Source organism: Acomys minous (genome assembly GCF_964271855.1).
Source record: "Acomys minous genome assembly, chromosome: 4".
In the NCBI taxonomy this organism is placed as follows: domain Eukaryota; kingdom Metazoa; phylum Chordata; class Mammalia; order Rodentia; family Muridae; genus Acomys; species Acomys minous.
Genome location: NC_140486.1, coordinates 126,805,679 through 126,828,451, shown reverse-complemented (window position 1 = coordinate 126,828,451; position 22,773 = coordinate 126,805,679). Strand labels below are relative to the sequence as shown.

Genomic DNA, 22,773 nt, shown 5'->3' with positions numbered 1-22,773 from the left:
AACACGTTGGAAGGATAATGAGCTACAACGACAGTGGCCTGCAAAGGAGCAAAAGAGAATGGTGCTTTGCGCATAAAGACTCAGCCAGGCTGAAGGCTGTTCTTGGTTGTCAGCTTGACCACATCTAGGATGAATTAAAACCCCCAATAGAGGGCGCACCTGTGAGGGATTGCTGCCTGATTTGAAGTGTGAAAACACAACTTTAACCCAGCCTTCTGCAGGAAGCTCATTCTTTGGAAGAAGGAGGCTTTTGCTCTTTTCCTGCTTGCTCTCACCTTGCGAGCAAGTCTGTTCCTCACAGCCAGTCTCTCAGGCTGAGCAACTGCTGGATTCTTGGATTTCCCGTTCATAGCCAGATAGCCGACTGGATTCGGTAGACCACAGACCGGGGGTGGGGGAGGGGAGAGATGTTCACTCTATAAGTTTTGTTCCTCTAGAGAACCCCCAAAATATAAACAGACTAACAACCAACTTTTTGTTAGCAACAAGAGAGGCCGGAAAGCAATAGAAGGATGTTTTCAAAAGTCCTAAAGGTTAAAAAAAAAAAAAATCAACTGAAGCTAGATTTCATCCAAGCAAGACTTATAAAAGAGGAGGAAAAAGCTGGGATTCCAGGATCAAGAAGAACTGAAGGCATTTGCTGCTAACAGATTTAGCTTACAAGTAATAATCTGCTATTATTCTCTTCCTTGCATTGTCTTATGTTGGCTGAGTCAGCTGTTTGTGAAACCTCCAAAGTTTGAGCCTCAGGAGCTATTCAGGATAGCATCTCCTTATATAACCCTGTATATTTTTTCTCAAGATGCATTTTGTTTCATAATCTTTGTAAAGAAAAATCTGTCCTGTAACATTTCCTGGGGAAACGTGAACACTGTGTATTCGCTCCAGTGAGGATGCCGATAGCAGAGCACCAGGATTGCCGCCAAGCCGGGCGTGCAAAGCGAGGGTTTTATTGAGTCTACGTATTGGGGTGTGCACGGGTAAGGTTCGCTAAGTGGAACGTGGAGACACAAAACAGCTGCATTGTGTGAAGCTCCACACGGGACTGTGGGACTGTGGACTGTGGGAGAGCTGCGTCACCGTAGTCCACTTTCACTTCAGTGCCCACTTCCTGGGCTGTAGGCGCTCCCAAGATGATTTGTGGTTGTTGGGGCCAGGACGAGGTAACGGCTGAAACCCCAACCTGGGACCCTCTTCTTCTCCTTCCATCAGGGATGGTCAATCACTCATCACCACAGAGCTGGCCGTTCTGCTTATTTCATGGCTATTGGCCCAGGGTTGTTTGAACTCTAAGATGTCAGTGGGATGGCCATATCATGTTTGGAGAAGAAGGCCACATAGTGAAACCAAACCACAGTGCAGACACAGTTCTTTATTGTTTACTTGAAAATTTGGGGCTTAGACATTTAAAATCCCAAATTCTTCTAATTCTTAAAAGGTCATACAGAATATCCCTCATGAAGTGTGTATGGAACAGCACCCTAAAACCCAATGCGTAAATACATCTCCAAGAAAATATATGCAGATTCATACTGAGTTGTAGTGATAGCTGTATAAAATTATGCTATTTCGGCTGATTTAAATAGAAATGACCTGGGAAATAAAATAATGAGATCATTACAGACCAGAATATTCAGGCGCTTCTCAGTTCTAAGAAAAACAATCTGTAAAGATTTAACCATACACAGATTCAAACTTACAAGACCACCTTTGGGTGTAAATCTCTAACCAAGACACAGCTCTTGCCTCTAGAGAAGAAAAGATGGTTTGTTCTTAATCCAAATGTGGGTGACCATGGTCTAGGAGTAGAGATTCACGTTAGCCCAAATGCCATGTCTCACCACAGTAGTAGTTACATGGAAGACAAAGACAGTCATAAATCAAGGCATTTGCCAAACACGGTGATGGAGAATCGTAGGCATGGGCTATGGCAAAGCGGGGAAGCCGGTTACAAGTGTTAGATGTGTCATTCTTAGTCTATGGATGGTGAAAGCTGGTGGTTTGCTAATGGTTTTGTTAGCCACAAGGATGTTAGGTCAGACATGGACGTGGGCAGTACATGCTTTTAGAAGGACTGAAAATAGCCCAGGGACCTCGCTCCCGGCCTGTGACCTCTCACTCTATAACCAGTGAGTTTGCTTACTCAGCATTGTAGCATCCTTAGCAGAGGCGAGTCTTTTTTATTTCTTGGGATTTGAGTTCAACTAAGCACAATGAGTTTTTAATCATTCCCCGGGTCACTTCCAGGAGCTAAGAGGGTATATCCGTTTTCTAACTTCTTTCTTTCTTTCTTTCCTTCTTTTTCTTTCTTTCTTTCTTCCCTTTCTTTCTTTCCCCTCCCTTCCTTTGTTCCCTTCTTTCTTTGCAGTTTTTGTGGTTTTATTTAAGCACAAATAACACACACACACACACACACACACACACACACACACACACACACGCCATCACTCATTTTCTTCGCTGCATAGCGTGACATTGGGATTGGTGGCTCTGATGGCAGCTGTGCCGCTCTTTCCTTGGGGATGTTCAAGTTTATTTTTCTGTTTTTTTTTTTGACTTCAAGGTTTCTGGTTCAGTTTCACAAAGTTGCTTTTAGACATGAAACCCCAAAACTCCTTTGAACTTTCTGTCTTCACCAGCTCTGAAGGATCACTAATTGTTTTTCTAAATTAAAAAAAATTTTTCTTTTAGAATCTCATACTTGTATACCGTGTGCCTTGATTACACTCATACACACCCCGCCCCCCCAAGTCCTCACAGCCATGAATCACCTTCCCATTTGGACACTTGGGGTTCAGAAACAATAGATACTATTATAATTTTCACATCTATGTGAAATAGCTAAACACTTTGAATTAAGCCATTGGCACCGTGTCAGAGATATAGTCTGGTGTGGAGCCAGGATTAAAGTAAGGTCCTGGCTCGCGCAACGCACAGGTACACCCCACACCGCACCGGAGCCTGAGTGGGAGCCCCTGGGCACAGGGAGAGAAGCAGAGAGGAACGTGACACCGATGAAAGAGAGACCTTACTTTCAGGGGTCCGCAGGGAGGAACAGAAGAAAGTCTGGTTGCTTCGTGTGCCTGCAGCTCATTGCTTTCCCTTTTCTCTGCCTTAGGCAGAGAACAGAAATTAAATCATTCCATTTTTTTTGCACTTGAGTGTATTTAAGAGCAAATACCATTTAATTTGAAAAAAAAAATCACACCTTTGTAAGTGAAGTCTAAATTTATGTCTGTCTTTTGTCCACTTCAGATAAAATAGTCAAGATAAAGCTTGGACATCTATTGACATTGCTGCAGCCGCCTTGCACTGTAGGAAAGAACATGCAGACTTCAGACCTTCCTCTACAGGGTACGTCAGGAGGGGTACCGCGGCAGAGCCGGGTCTCGGGGGTCGGTGACGTCAGCGGTAACTATGGTTTCCTATTTTGGCTCACCATTTGAAGGGATATTTTATTTACTTAAAGAAGAGATCAGATCAGTTATTTAAAAAAATAAAAAAAAATAAAAAAATGTATTCATTGAATTTGAAATCAAAGTCTGTCAAACCAATTTTATTTTATTTAATTTTTTTAAAAAGGAAGAGATCAGTCCTATCTTAGGCAACTTTGTTCACTTACAGTTTTATCTTCATTTAGACCCGAAAGTTCAGTAACTTTCCAGTGTTTGGGGATTTCTAGAGAATCAAAGAAAGTTTAAAATGTAAACATCCTTAAGACAAACATACCAGTTTTATACTATCTTCTCACTCAGAAAAACAACAGAAAGGCCATTGATTGACAGCAAATTAAAAGGGAAGTAATCCAGTTTAGCCTTTTACTTTTTGTGTTGTGATTTCCACTAGATATTATCATCCATTTGGCAAGTAAACTGAGACTTGACTGACTGTTGGGAGGAGGGACACAGAAGCCACGCCCCCAGGCTCCTTGGCACTGGGCTGCTTTCCCTGACCCTCCTCGTGAGGACTGCACAGGAGACAGAAATGTGTCTTTACATTCCTTTACCCTTCCCTCAGGCCTCCAGTTCCTATAGGGACCACTGGGGGGTCCTACCCAGGGCTGAATGCAGTCTTTAGAATAATTGCCCACACCTGGGAAATTGCCAGGCCCAAAGCCTTTTTCAACCAATGAGGGACAGCGTCCTGTCGTTCTCTACACTGATAGGCTGACGCAACCTTTCCCTTCTCACGTTCAGACAGAATCTCCATAGATGAAGCTACCCTTGCTCTTCGCCCTCTTGCCTCTTCCTGCTAGCCTTGCCTCTTTCCCCCACCCCCTCTTTCTAAGTTAATCCCTTACTCTCCAACCTTCCGGAAAATGCTGATCAGTTGAATTGAGTTTTGAAAACTCCGGCAGGTGAGTCTGAATTCTCTCTCTCTCTCTCTTTTTTATCTTTCCCCGAAGTCTGGGGGCCTTTGGAGACCCCTGCTCTGCGTGTGGGGAACTATGATAATGCCAGGGGGTTCTTTTTTTTTTTTTTTTTTTGCAAATCTGTGTTGGGTCAAGTTACTGTTTAGATAACATACTTTTAAAAAGTGACTAGTGACATAAGTTTCATCTTCCTGGTTTATATGCAAAAGAAAACCCGTGTGGCCCCGCGTGCGCCGACGACTTTTAGGTACCACTCTGAATACGGACTAGAAGATAAATATTTCCAAAAGGTACGTCCGATAAAGAACGCTATGGGATGTATACAGAGAAGCCTCATGACTGAATAGGAGGAGAACGCATGACTGACCACAAAATGGGACAGACCCTTCCATAGGCACCTCACCAAAGATGATACGCATAGGATAGATAAGGCATAAGCCAGGCCAGTAACGTAATCATGGAGCTGCAGATAGAAACAGTAAATATAGCTTTCTGGGTATGGGCCAGCAGGGGGCGCCGTCATGGGTGTTGACATTCGGTGAGAGGAGACCCAGAGTCAGGCCATCTACCTGCGGCTGTTAGTCAAGCTGTACGGGCTTCTGGCCAGATGAACCAACTCCACCATCGTCCAGGTTGTGGTGGAAAGATTACGTATGAGTCTCACTAATTGGCCACCTCTGTCTCTGTCCCTGATGATCCAAAAGACAAAGTTTCCCAGCTGAGACAACGAAACAGCTGTGGTTGTGGGGACGGTCACAGATGACGCACAGATTCTGGAAGTGCCCAAGCTGAATGTGTGTGCTGTAGGTGAACAGCTGTGCCGGATGTCGGCTCCTCAAGGCTGGGGACTATATCATCACCTTCATCCAGCTGGCCCTGGGATCTCCCAAGGGCTGTAGCACCATGCTCCTGTCTGGTCCTTGAAAGGGCCAAGAGGTGTATTTTGAGAAGGCCCTGGAAACCCCACACAGCCATACTAAACCCTATGTCCACTCCAAGGACTCAAAATTCTAGCATGCTAGATGTCTAAGGGCCAGCCATGGTTACAAAACCCAACCCTGCATCTTACTATTATTAAAAAAGTCTTTGGCTGGGCATGGTGGCGCACACCTTTAATCCCAGCACTTGGTAGGCAGAGGCAGGCGGATCGCTGAGAGTTCAAGGCCAGCCTGGTCTACAAGGCAAGTCCAAGACAGCCAAGGCTACACAGAGAAACCTTGTCTTGAAAAAAAATTCTTTGAATTTTGAACAAATAAACAATGAATATACTACACATTTATCATAATGGCCAAAGTCAGACATTGACAGCGTAAAAGCTGGTGAGACGATAAACAATAAGGAGTTCATCAGTTGATTAGGAAATAAAAATGGCTCAGTCACACTGGGAGACATCAGAAGTTTCTTAGAAAACAGAACATAACACTTACAACCCTGCAGTCATACACTTTGGTATTTACCTATCGGAGTTCCAAACATAAGTCGATGGAAAAACCTGCACACGTGTGCTGTAACAGCCTTGTTTATAATTGCAAAATATTGGAAGCCACAGGAGGATCCCTTCAGTAGATAAACACATAAAGCAACTTGCACATCCACACAAGGGAAGATTACCCAAAACTAAGGAGAGAAGTGCTATCACTCATGCCATGAACAAGGGGAAGAACCTAGGCTGAACTAATAGGCAGGAAGAAGCAGATCCAAAGAGACTTGAGACCATGACTGCACGTGGACAAGGCAGAGCTTCAGAGAGAGCCAGCATCTCAGGTGCAGGGGTGAGAGGGCGAGAGAAGGGTGGATAAACAGCCTGGGCACAGGGGAAACGTGCGTGAGTGTGTGTGTGTGTGTGTGTGTGTGTGTGTGCGTGTGTGTGTGTGTGTGTGTGTGCGTGTGTGTGTGTGTCTGTGCACTGTAATGGACACAGTTGTCATATACTTGTTCACACTCATAAAATGCACAACGTGAGTGGCCACCTGAGTGTGACTAGAGGACTGAATAATTGTGATGCATCGGCGTAGATTCACATTGTATGGAATACACTTCTCTTAACCGTGGATACAGATAATGAATGGGGCGGGCTGTGCAGGTACGGTGGAAGGATCCGTGTCAGATTCCACATTTTCTTCTCATTTTCATTGTGAACTTAAAACTGCTCTCAAAAATATAAAATCGTTGTTAAACGAGAACCCTAGGTGTGCAACCCAGGTGTGCAACCCAGGTGTGCAACCCAGGTGTGCCCACAGAACAATAGTGATTTTAACATCCACCTTGTTAAGGTGACAAATGGCCTTCAGGGTTCAAGCATGATTGTTAACTCAATGGGTCTTAGAGGCACCGTGCTAACAAGTCCTGGGCACATCTGTGTGCATTTCCTAGTGAGGTTAACGGAAGTGGGAAGATCTAAATCTAAGCAGCACCGTTTCATGGGCTGGAGTTGCAGACAGTAACAAAAGGCGAAGGGGAGCTGATCAGTATTTATCTGCGCTGGCTGGTTGTGTGTGTCAACTTGACACAAGCTAGAGTCCTCAGAGAGGAAGGAGCCCCAGCTGAGGAAATGCCTCCATGAGACCCAGCTGTAAGGCATTTTCTCAATTAGGGATCAATGGAAAGGGGTGGCGCATGCCTTTAATCCCAGCACTAGGGAGGCAGAGGCAGGCGCATCGCTGTGAGTTCAAGGCCAGCCTGGTCTGCAAAGTGAGTCCACGACAGCCAAGGCTACACAGAGAAACCCTGTCTCAGAAAAAAAAAAAGATAGTGGGATTGGTAATGGTTTCTATTGTAAAAGTTAAACTGTGTACAGTTTTTAAGATTAACCAGAAAGCGGGGGAGATGTAGAGGAATTTTTACTCAGAACATGGCTGCTCTGGCAAGAGAGCACGAAAGACTTTCTAGGGCTGTGTGATGGGCTGGAACACAGACACGCTGGGTGGTGGCGTCGGCGTCGGCGGTGTCGGCGTGCGCCTCTAATCCCAGGAGACCGAGGCAATCAGTTCGCTTGAGTCAGTGAGTCGAGAGGCACTGCAGTGGACTTGAGTTCTTGGCAGTACACTTCATGGAATTCCGCGACAGTTTTGCTGGGGGATGTTTTGCAGAGAGAGAGGCTGAAGAGCTAACAAACTCGACACAGGAAAAGACAGAACAAGCCAGGCAATGAGAAGGGAGCCAGACGCCTGGAACAGATTGCTAGAAAAGCCTCTTCCTGATGAGGTCCAGGTGCAGCCGCTGGCACTCACCCTGGAAGCAGAGGATGCGGTCTTCCTTGAGTGCCGTCTTCACGAGCTGTTGGTAGGATTGCTTGAAGAGGCTCTCAGCGGGGCTCATGGGGTCCAAGGGGTCGGTGGTGATGATGGCGTCCTAGGCATCTTGGTTCTGTTTCATGAACTCAAAGCCCTCATCCACACGGAGGGTTAGCTTTGAACTGGAGTAGCCGTTGGCCATGCCAGGCAGGAACTTCTTAGAGACTTCGATGACATCCTCACCGATCTCGCACCGGACCACAGACTGCACAGAGGGGTGCTTCACCACTTTCCACAGGATGCCCCCATCTCTACTGCCGAAGATCCAGGACCTTCTGAGGGTTGGGGTGGCTGCAGAGCAGCAGGTTGGCCATCATCTTCTGGAAGGAGAACTCATCCCTCTCAGTACACTGCATGACACCATCCAGAACCAGCATGTTGCCATAGGTTTTATACAGGATCAAGAGGATGGCTTGGTACTGCGAGCCAGGCTGCAGGTCTCATGGAATCAGCCCTCTGGGATGGCAGCAGACGGGGTCTAGCTGGACCACCGGGCTGGCCTCCATTGTGGCCAGCAAGCAGGCCCAGCCGGGGGCTGCAGGCCGCTGGGAGCCTCGGCACAGCCCAGCTCTGCCTGCTGCCCACACCGCACACAACCTAACCTATTCTGGGACCAGGCCTCGATCAACCCATTTCTTTAATTTTTGCATTAAATATTCTACTGGACATGCATAGGATACCCTGGTTTTGTTTATGCACTAAAAAAAATACACTCAGATATTTTCCAAAAGGAAGTGAAAGATGGCTAATAGGGATAGCTAAGTAAGCATCACTCAAATGGTCAAAAGACAAGAAGTGTGAAAAGATATTAATAAATTGTCTCAAAAAACTCCACAAAGCGTAAAGGTCTGTCAGGGGGCACCAGCACTGAGCAGAGAGCTCGTGGTATGCCGGTTTCTGTTCTAAACTGCTGACATCTCAGAACCACGCCCTGTTCCTAGTGAGGACTTAGGCACAGAGCCGTGCAGCAAACCCACTGGCCTGGTTGTACAGCTTGTTGTCCTAGCCAGCTGCTCTGTTCTGTCTGTGTGTCTAAGTTAGAGCGTTATTGCTGTGAAGAGACACCATGACTAAGGCAGCTCTTTTTTTCTTTTCTCCCTTATTTGCTTATTTATTTATTTAGTCTCTTCACAGCCTGATTCCAGCCCCTCCCCCCTCCTCTCTTCCCAGCCCCCACCCTCATGCCCTCCTCCTCATATTTCTCTCTCTCCTCAGGGAAGGGGAGGCCCCCAAGGGGTACCAACTCACCCTGGTACCTCAAGTCTCACCAGGAATAAATGCATCCTCTCCCACTGACGTCTGACAAGACAGCCCGGCTACGGGAAAGGGATCCAAAGGCAGGCACCAGAGTCAGAGACAGCCCCTACTTTCATCGTTAGGGGACCCATATGACAACCAAGCTGCACATCTGCTACATATGTACAGGGGCTAGGTCCATCCTGTGCACGCTCTTTGGTTGGTGGTTCAGTCTCTGTGAGCCCTGGTGGACCCAGCTTAGTTTATACTGTAGGTCTTCTTGTGGTGTCCTTGGCCCCTTTCCACTCTTCCACAAGACCCCTCGAGCTTAGTCTATTGATTGGCTGTGAGTTTCTGTGTCTGTTTCCATCAGCTGCTGGAAGAAGCTTCTCAGAAGACAGTTATGCTAGGCTCCTGTCTGTACGTATAGCAGAGTGTCATTCCTAGTGTCAGGGGTTGGCCCTCTCCCATGGGCTGGGTCTCAAGTTGGGCCAGTCACTGGTTTGCCATCCCCTCAGTTTCTGCTCCATCTTTATCCCTACATTTCTTATAGGCAAGGCAAATCTTGGGTTGAAGGATTTTTTGGGGGGTGGGTGGGTTGGTGTCCCCCCCTTCTTTGGTTGAGGGCCATCTAGTTGTTTCCAGTTTCTGGCTATTATGAACAATGTGGACCCTACTTCATGAGCTTAGGAAATCTTTCCATCTTCTGATGCCTTCTTCAATTTCTTTCTTGAAGCTCTTTGTCATACAAGTCTTTCACTTCCTTGGTTAGAGTTACACCAAGATTTTTTATATCATTTGTGGCTATTGAGAATGATGTTGTTTCTTTAATTTCTTTAAAAAAAAAGCAGTTTGTTTATTTTATTTTATTTGCATTGGTGTTTTGGCTGCATACATGTCTGTGTGACAGTGTTGCATCCCCTGGAACAGTCATTATAGACAGTTGTGAGCTGCCATTTGGGTGCTGAGAATTGACCCTGGGACTCTGGAAGAACAATTAGTGCTTCTTAACTGCTGAGCCACCTCTCCAGCCCCCGTAATTTCTTTTTCAGCCCATTTATTGTTTGTATACAGGAGGGCTACTGATTTTTTTTTTTTAGTCAATTTTTTATCCTGCTACTTTGCTGAAAGTGTTTATCAGCTGTAGGAGTTCTCTGGTAGAATTTTTGGGGTCACATATGTATACTATCATATCATCTGCAAATAGTGATACTTTGACCTCTTCCTTTCCTCTTTGTATCCCCTTGATCTCCTTTAGTTGTCTTATTGCTCTAGCTAAAACTTCAAGTACTATAATGAAGAGAGATGGAGAGAGTGGGCAGCCTTGCCTTGTCCCTGATTTTAGTGAAATTGCCTTAAATTTTTCTCCATTTAACTTGATGTTGGCTATTGGCTTGCTGTATGTCACCTTTATTGTGTTTAGGTGTGTGTCTTGTATCCCTGATCTAAGATTTTTTTTTCATTCCAAAGATTTTTTTTTATTTTTAAACTCATTGAAAGAAATAAAATTATATTAAAAAAATTAGCTCATCTCACAAACTGAAAGCCAGGAAAAAAAAAAAAAGCAACTTAGCACTTTTCCCTGACAGATCTGATTAACTGTAGAATAGAGTCTTCCCTTGCCTTTCACACAAACAGGTGTCTTTCCTGTTTGCAAGGCATCAGAAGCACGCTAGGAGCTCCATGGTGTCTCAGGAACGAAGCCTCAGCCCTGATCTAAGATTTTCAACCTGAAGGAGTGTTGGATTTTGTCAAAGGCTTTATGACTAAGGCAACTTTTAAAGGAATAAATTTAATCGGGGCTGGCTTACAGTTCAGAGGTTCAGCCGCCCATGATCATCATGGTGGGAACCGCGGTGACACACTGGCAGACAGGGGGCTGGAGAGGGAGCTCCGATTTCTACGTCAGCAGGCTTTGAGACCTCAGAGCCATCCCCTGGTGACACACTTCCTTCCAACAAAGCCACACCTACTTCAACAAGGCCACCCCTTCGAATAGTGTCACTTCCTATAGGCCTATGGGAGCCACTTTTATTCAAACCATTGCACAGTGGTTTTGAAAATAAAGCAAATGATAGTAAAGACTACAAATTGTAATCGTGCGGGTGGATAAGCTTGTACAGTGACGTAATAGACGACAAATTGTAATTGTGCGGGTGGATAAGCTTGTACAGTGACGTAATAGACGACAAATTGTAACCGTGTGGGTGGATAAGCTTGTACAGTGACTTAATAGATATCAGATGGGCTTGGGCTCCAAAGTCAACTTTGATCCCTACAACTCAGTTTCAGTATTTTCTCAGTAAGCCTGATTTCTACTTGATGCCTTTTATACATTTTGATGTGAATTATTATTTTGTATTATATTGTACTCTGACAATAATTTGCAATTTTTCTTTAGGTTTCTAATCTATAACTATGGCAGCTCCCAAGTCACCTTTGATCGATAAGTTGGGTGTAATATCTTCCAGTTATCATGAAAATCTCTTGAGGTCTAATTCTGAAAGTGAAAACAGAAAGAAGAGTAAAAAACCAAAGTAAGTTTTGGATTTTATGCATCTTATGTGGGTGTTCCAATTCATTATAGATAATTTAAAAAAAATTGTGAAATTATAAAAGAACAACTGCAACTTTGTAACTGGAGATAAAAAATGTAAAAGTTTAATATTTTTAATTAGTTTCATATATCATGTTATCATATATTGCAGAAAGTTGTGAATTATACATATTTTATTTGAAAAGATATTTTTATGTTTTTGTATAATTTAGAGTGCTACTGGATTCATGAAATACATGAGCAGAAACTTTTAATAATGGCTATTTTTAGTCTTTTGATTTTAAATTTAGACATAATGCTTTCCCATTTTTAAATTAGTGGGATAAAATTTCTAAAATGAATGCAAGTGCAGCTCAAGAGGGCTGTTGCAAAGGCTTTACAATCACAAGAAGTATAATTTTCCTGTGTTGACATAGTTTTATTTAGTTCTGGTTCCGGTTTTGTTTTTAACATCATACTAATCTGTATAAAAATGAGGGGATGTGGGGAAAAGTTATTAATAACTTTTATTATGCATAACAATAAAGATGCAACTCATAACATAGAATCTAAGACGGAAGCTTTACTGCCACTTCTGAAAATGCCTCAATATATTTAATATTGTGTCGATATGTCAGACAAAGAAGTGAGAATGACTGGTCTAAACTGTCAAAGACATTAGAAATGAGCGCAAATGTTGACTGGGTAGTTCTGGCAGAGGAGAAATAATTTGTCTTTAGATTTCTATAGCAGGACTGGTTTGATCTAAAATTGCAAGTTTTCAGTGCTTAATATAGGAATGGTCAAATTAATGAAGTGAGTGTAACAGTGCAATATATTGGCAATATTTGTAAGAAAAAATTTCCTTTTTGGCATACTTAAAGGAGTTTCACAAAGAAGCAGATATTTCTAACTTGTTATTATGTGTCTCATAGCATGTCTAGTTTATTGGTGACTGTAAATTAACTTCCGGTAACTTAAGGTCTCAAATACGTACTTGGTACAAATTCTGCTTATCTGATACAGTTTGAAGCAGCCGTTCTTCAACATTTTCTTTTTAGATTTCAGATCCTCTCTGTAGTCTGATCAGATCACAGATCCGTGTCTCGCCTGACTCTGTCCCCAGCACATTTGGAAAGTCACTAAACTTCTCAGTTGCAGGAGCAAGCACATTGCATGTCTCATTATTCCCTTTCACTCTTATCAAATGACGTTGTCAGGCTCACAGAAACATAGGGTAATGGGGTTTATGCTTTCGCTCCATGGTGGAGCATTTACTTTACAAGGGATACTGTAGCTGATGTTTGCTACTTTGTGGGTTCCACGCCTCTCCATCCTTATTCCATCCTTCCCACCTCCCAGCACTACGTAGGAGAGAAAGAAGGATGGAAAGGAAAGGGGGGCATTGGTGTTGTTAGGCCACTTCCTGCCGACTAGTGGTGGCGAGTTCCTTGGGGCAAGTTTGATCATAGCCATCAGGATATTCAATTTCTTCTCATCTGTCTATTCATGGCCACTCAACAAACCACAACAACATCATCATTGTCGTCGTTATCATCATCATCGTCATCATCATCATCATCATCATCATCATCATCATCATCAGGAGCAGTAGCGGCAGCCTCTCTCAGGGCTCTAGCATTTATATACCCTCTCAAGAGTCCCCAGAATTCCATATGTCGTACACTTGCAGAAACTATATGCAGCTGGCAAGACCACGCCCCTACTAGAGCCCGAGGCAAATCCTCGTCAGCTGCTGTGGACAATCTGAAGCAGCCCCATATCCCACACCTGGGATTAGAGCGAAAACATATTCCCATAACATTTTTTGTGTTTTTAAAGAAACCAAAAATTCTCACTATGGGATACAATTTGAAATTATAATATAACAGCAAAAATGATAATTCGAGAATTACTCGGGTGAGTGACAATTGTTATGGCCATTTCCTACTGAGCTTGTGGTACTCAGTGGTCACTGTTGGCAAGCACTGCTAACTGCTTCTGTCCTAGACCCATTTTCTCATGGCTCATATTAACAGAATTTTTAGTATGGCACACAGTGAAGTGTTAACGCACACGCATTTTCCAGATCCCCTTGCTACTAACATGACCATGGGTATGACCCCTTTAAGTTCCGTGTTAGAAGGAATATTGTTACAGTTTAATTTTGGCTCATCTACAGGGAGAAGTACGCCTTCCTGGTCTTTGTTGTTTCCTTCTAGCGGGGATTGGGAAGTGGCTGCAGCAGCTGGAGCAGACACTTAAGCCACAAAATGGAAGGTTTATGTTGAGGACAACAAAGTTCCAAGAAAACAGTGTGCGCCTCCTCTGCAGACATGCCATCCTAGACTTCACGTCTTGGCTCTTCTACCTATAAAAGAAATGTCTGTCTTGATTACAATAATTTTGGCATTTATAGCACTTGAAATCATTTTCTGCCTTCAGTATGTTTCTAAGAAAGTTCATGACATTAATTTCTCTGTAACTAAGCTACAAGCAATGTCTCCAGCCTTGGTTGCCACATTGTCTCTATTCTCTTTCCAGATGACTCGTTGGTCGCTCAGCTGACTAATATGTTCACTTTTGGGCTTTGAACCAGTTGTTAGCAGAGAAGATTTACCTCTTACAGCCATTTTCCTGGGTTTTTACGTGTCCAAATATATAAGAAAAAGATGTTCATACACATTACTGACAAATAGTACACTCTGACTTACCCCACTTCATAACACCCTTGACCTGAACTGAACTTTCTACTTTGGATTGACTAAGTTTTAGCATTCTCTGGGACAATTCCTTCTGACAGAGAGAAAATTAAAAATCCTCCTGTTTTACTGCATTTTCTCCTTGGTTATAATTGCCATTATGCATAAGCTTATTCTTGAGAAGGGAGTGTTCAGAAAAATCACCATATATTCAATAGAAAAGTCACATGTACTTAGTATTTAAATTTTGCTTTAATTGATATACACATTTCATGTTGTGATAATTTTATACTTGTGAAGAACATGCAATGTTCAGATGTGAATGCTCAGCATGTTTTGTGCAGGGAACCCTTAAGTTCTTCAGGATGTTTTTGAGACATGTAATACTTTTTAAAGCTACCTTCCTCTTACTATTCTATAAAACATTAGAGTTTACTATTCCCATCTTTGTGTTGATTGGTACCTGATGACATCGTTCTGCATCTCATCTCCTTTCTCCAATTATAGACTTTATGATCACTAGTCTACTCTTGAATTTGAGGAGACACACCATGTTAGCTTCTACATGACTGAGAATATGTTAGAGTATGTTACTGTGTCTGGATCTTATTCTAATTAGCATCATGTGGCTGGAAGTGGCAGGAAGCCATTCCTTTGATGGCAGAATGACTCTCCTCTCTGTGCACACACCACATTTTAAAAAAATCCACTTAGTCTGTAGTGGGTCTTCCGTTGGCTGCTGGAGCTGGCAGGTCATCTGATAGTTCCATTTTTAGGTTAGTTGTTTTTTTTCTTCATTTGTCTTTAAGAATATTGACACCAATTTCAGTAATATGACCATTCTAGTTTCTCCTCTCACCCACAGTGAAGAGTATACTTTTCTCTATATTTCACTAATTTTTGCCCCCCCCCACAACATAGCCTTTTTGCCAGGGTAAAGTGGCCTACGACTATAATTGGGCTTCCTACCTCCCTATTAGTGATCCCGAGAAGTCGTTTTTCAAATTTGTTGGCTATATATGTTTCTTTATTTCTTAAAAATTAAATCTCAGCCAGGCGTGGTAGCACTCGGGAGGCAGAGGCAGGTGGATCGCTGTGAGTTCAAGGCCAGCCTGGTCTACAAAGTGAGCCCAGGACAGCCAAGGCTACACAGAGAAACCCTGTCTCAAAAAACCAAACCAAACCAAACCAAACCAAACCAAAACAACCCCTCACCCAAAACCCCAAACAAGAAAACCTCTGTCCAGATCATCTCTCCATTTTACTTTCGTGTTATTCATTTTACTATTGTCGACTGTGTTCCTCACACATTGTCCATATCTGTCCTGGTCAAGTGAATCTTCTGTGAACGTCTCCCCCCTTTCTTCCCGCTCCTCCTCAGCTTTTAATTCTTCTCTTTGCTGTTCCAACTTGTGATCCTTGTGTCTTCTGCTTTTGCCGGTCATGCTGTTCACAGCGGCGTTCTTCTGTGCTTCCTCCTTGCATTCCATAGTTGAAACTCTTGCATTTAGTTCTTTGATCTATTTTGATTTTAGTTTTATGTTTGGGGTCTAACTACTTTTATCTCTGGCAGATGGGGGTCCAGTTTTTCCCAGTACCATTTATGGGAGAATCTGTCCTTCTTTCAATAAAATGGCATCTGCTCAAAGTCCTTCAGCATTTCTTTGTGCAGGGAACCCTTGAACCGTTCAAAATATTTTTGAAATACTTAACAACTTTTATGTCTATACTCACCTTATTGTTCTGTTGCAGTAGAATAGAGCTAAATGCAATAGCATCAAAGATGCCATGTTCTTGGCATCTTTGTGAAAAATCAATTGGCTGTAAGCAGATAAATATATTTCGAGTTTTTCTGTCCTGTGAATATGCGTGTTAGGAGATTTGGAAAGTCATATGGGTATGAATCTGTTAGTCATATAATTTCACTTGCAATGAATAATGGGAGATATGAAAAGGATGAAATACATGGCACCTTTTCTTTTAAAATCAATGTATTTTTTATACACATGTATAGTGTGTTTAGGTGCTGCCTACCCCCTTTCCTTCCCTTCAGTCCCTTTTCTATCCACACTTCCTGGGCTTTTTGCTGAATATCCTTTCTTATGCAAAACATTTCAAGCAAAGTTTGTCTTTGGTTTTTTAAGTACATGGATTCAAATATTGTCCCTTTGTGTAACTAAGTCGCTTTGAGATTAATAATTACATTCAGGATAGATGACATTAAACATCAGAAGTTTGATTGTATTAAAGTGTGCACCTCAGGGACAACCTTGAGGACCCCTACACTGTCTCAGAAGAGAAAGTTTGTAAATTCAAGGGCAAGCATTTAGAAAGGGAAGTATTTTGAATTTTCTTTCAAATGACTTTCGCTCAGAATTCAGTATTATTAACAACCTTTTTCTCTTCCCACGTCCATTTATGAAGTTGGAGAATCTTTCATTTTCAAAGCTTAGCAGACTATTTGCCTTATTAAGGCTGCGTTATGAGTTTAAAGTCTAAAAAAAAATACCAAAACGGAATTAGAGACTACATCAAATTGCAGATTTTAGAGATGAGGATGTGGTCTCTTTAATGCCCGTGGGATATGCACACAAGTGCAGGATGAGAGGCCATCTCCAGTGTCTGACCTCAAAGCTCAGGCCCAAGGTCAAGTCAGGTGCCATCAGTTCAGAGGAGTGCTGTGATCACAGAGTAAACACTGTGCACTCCCACGTCATAGGTTGCTGCTTTTCCTCTTCAGCCTAGTGAATTTTTCCCAGAGTTCCTGCTGTGTGTTTACACGCATCACGGCTTCATCGAGGGGCAGGCAGAGTTCTTTCACTCTTTGGGCACTTTCTGAGTTGTAGGAGAAGTGATATTAATTATAATTTGAAATTGCTATGTGTTTCAATTCAATTTTTTTTACTTGCTGTGTCAAATTTATATATAAAAAGACTAATCAGTATTTAAAGTTCTTGTTTCTTTTTTCATGTATTGATGAACACCCTGACAAATATATTTTTAAAAGTTCTATAATGAAATTACTCTCATGATGACTTCATCAACTCTTTAATGAATTCTAATGTCTTTTGGTCTTCAGTATTGACATTTCTAAATATATGTACCGTTTAAGAATTGTCTTCTTCCTTAATTTATTTTTTGTTATCTAGGACTATGAACTTTTTTTTTATGAAATAGGTACATTTTCAAACTATTATAATTGATAATTGAGGATGGAGGTGGTACAATAAGGCTCTATCCAGGCCTGTTTTCTCCACTGAGTACTAAGTGTGTGTTCTCTTCACACACTGGAGGTGCAAGATGACGTTGACAGATACAATCTGAACATCACTGTCTTAGTTCCTTTTCCATTGCTGTGAAGAGACACCGTGACCAAGGAGACTTGTAAAAGAAAACATTTAATTGGGGGGCTTGCTTATGGTTTCAGAGAGTGAGTCCATGACCACCATGGTGGGGGACATGGCCCCAGGCCGGCAGGCAGGCAGACATGGCGCTGGATCAGTGGCTGAGAGCTCACATCTGATCCATAAACAGAAGGCGGAGAGAGGCGGGAGGATTCTGAAACCTCAAAGTCTCCCCACCCATGGCACACCTTCTCCAACAAGGCCACGCCTCCTAATCCTTCCTAAACAGGTGTGAACAACAACTGAAAACTGTGTTTTCCCAGACCGATGGACTCATTAGAATCTAGTTCTGTGGAGAGGCTGCAATGCCGAAGGCCCGAAGGCTGGTCACCTTATCTTGGGTTAGTTCTAGCCTCAGAACAGCCGTTCCTTGCCCAGCTCCATGTCAGAGCAAACATCTTATAACTAATAGATAGAAACCTTCTAGAATCTATTACCTCAGCTGACCACTGGCTTCCACCAACCCCGAAGCTCAGAGCACATCTTGGGCCTATAGAAAGCTTCCTCCATCTCACCACTGATGTATTTTAAATTGGTCCTGATTAATGACTTTCTTTGTTCTGTAAAAACGGTAAAACATTGTGAAATGGCTTTTGTGCTAGAACATGGGATTCCATTCATTGGATTGGATTGAGTCGGCCCGAATTAGACCTAATGAATATTGGCCAGCAGATGCAGAAACACACGGGACAGACACAGGGCTTCAGCATGCCAGGTCACTGGGCATTTCGAGTCATGAATACATTTCTGAGTAAATTCACACTTACTTTGACTTCCACTTGTTAGTTTCCTAGATATCTTTCTGGTTTTTTTTTTCCTTTCCTGGATTTATCCACACATCTCCTCTTGGCAATTTTCTACTTGAAGTCTTAGCTTTAACTACCACTGACACAAAGGAGAAATTAGTTTTTTTAAAAAAAAGATTTATTTATTATGTATACAGTGCTCTGCCTGCATGTACACGTGTAGGCCAGAAGAGGGCATCAGATCACATTACAGATGGTTGTGAGTCACCATGTGGTTGCTGGGAACCCCACTCAGGAACCCTGGAAGAACAGTCAGCGGTCTTAACCTCTGAGCCGTCTCTCTAGCCTACGAGAAACTACGTTTCTACTTGCAGATCTTAATCTACTTTTTAATGCCTGTCTCATGAGTATAGTGTATGCTGTCCCATAGGAAAAAACAAACCAAGTACATCTGCAGTAGCGTAAATAGTCTGCCTAAATTCTTCCCGTCTGGCTTCCATGATGGTCTCTCTCATGTAGGCTAAAACCCTGAGCCTATCTGCGTCCTGGTCCTCTCAACCTCTTTCCCCCATTATCCGCAAAGCCTTTTTGGCTTAACTTTCCAGGTTTTAGCTTGATTTAGTATGGCTCTCGTTGGCTTCTATCCAATTCCTCTGCCCTGCGAGATTATGAACCCAAAGAAGCCGAGAAGGGACTGTGCGTGGACAATCCCTGCTCGGCGTCCTCCTGTCCCTGTCACACCGCAGGTCAAGCAGCAGCCCCCAAGAAAGGCTTTCCCTGAACCTTTGAAGGAGAATAATCGTGTTTTTTTAACTGTCATCCAACACTGAGCTTATGCCAGCAAGCAGGCTGCGTGTTTTGGGTTACCGCTTTTAAAATCCCACGAGATTCTGTCCCCGTTTCACTAGAGGGGACAATACAGCTGGCCTAGACTGGGTCACCCAAGAGCACTAAATTTCTCGTGGTATTTCACTACCTTTCCCTACTATGTCTCCTTCATGTGAAACGTGTGTAAATGTGTAAAGCGCAACGGTTGGAATGAGAGCGGCCCACGCAGGCTCACATATTTGAGCTTTTTTTTTGGCAAGGCTTATGGGTTGCAGCCTTGTAGGAGGAGCTGTGTTCCTTGGGGGCGGGCTTTAGATTTCCAAAGCCCGCACAGTTCTCAGTTAGGTCTTTGTGCCTTGTGCCTGTGGATCAGATGCGAGGGGGCTGAGCTACTGCTCCAGCTCCATGCCTGCCTGCCAGCTGCCGTGTCTGCCACCATGGTGGCCATGGGCCCACCCTCTGAAACTGTGAGCCAGCCCTCATTAAATGCTTCCTGTGTAAGAGTTGCCCTGGTCATGCTGTCTTCACAGCAACAGAGCAGTTATTAGGACCGCGTTTCTTTCTCAGACTCCGAGTCTCCTGAGGTCAGTTCTCCGTCCTCACCTAGCTTCCCTTAGAGCTAGCAAAATGTATTCATCAAGCATTCGTGAGTAAACTGAATCGCAGCTAATATAGTCGGTTTGGATTAGGTATCCACGCAACTGAAAGGGAAAATTTTTAATTAGCATTAAAGCAACCAGAACAGCAGAGCTCTCTAACTCATAAGTGCAGGTCGACAGGAATGCTAGCCCAAGGTCCCAGATGATAAGTCACAAAGAATGCGGAGATAGGAGACAAAGGCCTATTGAGTGTTCCAGGGACCAGCTGGCCGTAAAAGATAGGGAGGATACACAAGGACAAATTCCTGAGAGAAACAGGTACCGGACATGGTCGAGTGAGTAATGAGCCAAGACCCCTCATCCGATCTTATGGTGTCTGCTTAATCCCCCCCTTGAGGCCTGCACACAATGTTCCAGGTTTGAGTTTAACCAGATGTGTCGTTAGCTCAGATAAACATCTACCCTCGGGTTCCAAGAAAGACAGGAACCAAGGACTGTTCCCGTATGATTAAGTCTGAGCTTACCTCAGATCTGCCTATGCAATTTGCTGATGTTCAAATGTTTGAAACAACCAATTGTGTGTGGCTGCGCCAAAACTTCTCACTCCCCCCGACCCTTGCCCATATAAACCCCAAACCCCTGGGCTTCTGGGTCGACCCCTCTGTCTCCTGCGTGAGATACGTGTCGACCCGGAGCTCCGCCAATAAACTGCCTCATGTGTTTACAGCAAGACGGTCGTTGTGTGTCTTTGGGTGCTCGCCATCCCGAGGCTTGAGTGAGGGTCTCCCTTCGGGGGTCTTTCAGCAACCAGGGGACTTTAGTATGTTTATTTTCTGTGTAAAATTAAAACGATCGTCTTTGTAGGCTGCCAGTTAAACAAGATTGTACTTTTAGTCCTAGAATAGATTGTGTTTTTCTTCGAGAAATGCTTTGATATTTTGAAGAAACTGGGATGTAGGAAGCTAAATTACATTTTGTTTTCAAATGCCTGTATTATTTTCATCATTTGTTATATGTATACATTACATATAACTAACAGAAGGGTTAATTTGTTCTATTTCCAATGGACAAGAAATTGTTAAAAATGTCTATATTTATTTCCTGTTAAATATTAACACAAGCTGTGGGAGACCATTAAGGCATTCAGTATCTGTACTGAATGTAGGAAATTATTTACTTTGCGTATTCCCAATGGAACATTACAGACCACAACCTATATTGAAAAATAATTGACAAAAATAAGATTATTTGTAAGCTATTCTGAGCACATGAATTGAATTTGATAGCATTTTCATCCCAAAGATTTAAATTTTTTTTCTTTAGAAGTAAATAATCTGAGTTTATGAGAAAGTTGAGGCAAAATGTTTAATTTTTTAAAATAAAATTTAAACCTATATTCAAAACCTTGGGTGGTTTGTATATAGATATATTTGGGAGTGCCTGTGTTTGGTTTTGGGGGATCTGTTTCAAGTTCATTAATACTATTTTATTATGAAGACACACACATTGCAAGCTCCTACAGATAAGTCTGATTGATACTATAAAATGGGCTCAAAGATTTTAAGTTTCAGCTTCTTTTAAATACTGTTATTATTTGCTGTTAAATACATACACTTCAGTGTGATACTTAAGCCTTTTTCCTTTTCATAAAACAATGTACATACTCTACACTTCAGTCAGCATCTATAAAGTAAACACTAAGCAAATTTATATATGTGTATACACACATATGTGTGTATATGCACATGTACACATATATGTATATTTTAGATATGTATATATGATATATTCAAGGCATGGAAGAGTCATCACTTTCAGTTGTATGTTGCCTATTGATTATATGTATCAAGCTCCAGTAGATATTTCCAATCCAGTGCCACAGATATGGCTCTGATTAAAGCAGATGGGTCACAACAAACTAAAAATTATAAACCTGGGAAAAGGCAGGCGGGGGGTGGTAGGGACAAGGGGGAGATAAGAGGGGGCTTTAACAGGCTACCAAGAAGAGACTCGATACCCTATGAGCATATACAGGGGGAGGAGGTCCCCCTCAGTCACAGTCATAGAGGAGGGGAGTAAGGGGAAACTGGGAGGGAGGGAGGAATGGGAGAATACACGAGAGGGGACAACAATTGAGATGTAATATGAACAAATTAATAAAATATTAAAAAATAAAAGAACTTCAACTTTAAAAAAAAGAGGGGGCTTTAAGTGGAGAGAGTGACTAACGTAATGTTCCCATAGGTTGCTACCAAATGTACTGATTAAATACAACCTTCCTTCCCGCATCCACCCTTCAATTCCTCCACTGTTGTAAACTTACGTGAATTAGTATTCTGAGTTCAGCTGAGCTATTTTTAGCGTCCCTTTAATGTGAGAAACGGCATATACAACTTGTGTTTTTGTGACTGGCTTTTTTCACTTCACATGATGCCCTCCAGCTTTTTCTTCCATGTTTGATTGACAGGATTTCATTCTTCCCACGGCTGCATAATTCTCCTTTGTGTATATGTAACATATCATCTTTACTATCTATTGATGGACACTTAGGTTGATTACAGAACTTGGCTACTGAGAATTGTGCTGCCATAAATGTGGACATATAAGCCTCTCTTTGCCACGTTCAGGGTGGAAAAAGGAATAGTTCAACCCACTGGCACCCCTAGTAACCCACTAGGGAAATTTTTGCTTATGATTCCTGCAACTTTAAGTTCTGTTTGCGCTGGGAGCAACCACATGCTGGATTGGCAAAAGCAGTCAAGTGAGCTTCCTGGAGGCAGCACACTCAGTTTTGCAGACCTGATGAATGGGTTTGTTTCTGGTTTTGGCAAAGCCCTAGGGGTTTTGCATCAAGACTACTTATTGTTGCTATACTGCCTTACTATGTCTGTCTCCTATCTCTGTCTCCTGTGCCTGTCTCCTATGCCTGTCTTGTGTGCCTGTCTCGTGTGCCTGTCTCGTGTGCCTGTCTCCTATGCCTGTCTCCTGTGCCTGTTCCTATGCCTGTCTCCTGTGCCTGTCTCCTGTGCCTGTCTCCTGTGCCTGTCTCCTGTGCCT

General features: G+C 42.8%; 1 protein-coding gene and 1 pseudogene across 4 annotated transcripts in view; one reads left to right on the top strand and one right to left on the bottom strand.

Moving 5' to 3' along the window:
- The window catches only part of TMEM232 (transmembrane protein 232), a 212,682-nt gene that overhangs the window by 9,522 nt on the left and 180,387 nt on the right, over positions 1–22,773 (top strand). For all 3 annotated transcript variants that reach the window (XM_084778162.1, XM_084778164.1, XM_084778163.1), the window contains exons 2-3: positions 3,256–3,354; positions 11,303–11,438. In XM_084778162.1, coding sequence (XP_084634288.1) covers positions 11,320–11,438 — 119 coding nt within the window. In that variant the 5' untranslated portion in view covers positions 3,256–3,354; positions 11,303–11,319. The remainder of the gene's footprint in view (positions 1–3,255; positions 3,355–11,302; positions 11,439–22,773) is intronic.
- LOC311596312 (spermidine synthase-like) lies at positions 7,553–8,171 on the bottom strand (annotated as a pseudogene). The gene is made up of 2 exons: positions 8,139–8,171; positions 7,553–8,084 (listed from the first exon to the last, which is right to left on the bottom strand). The product of its transcript is annotated as a spermidine synthase-like (transcript).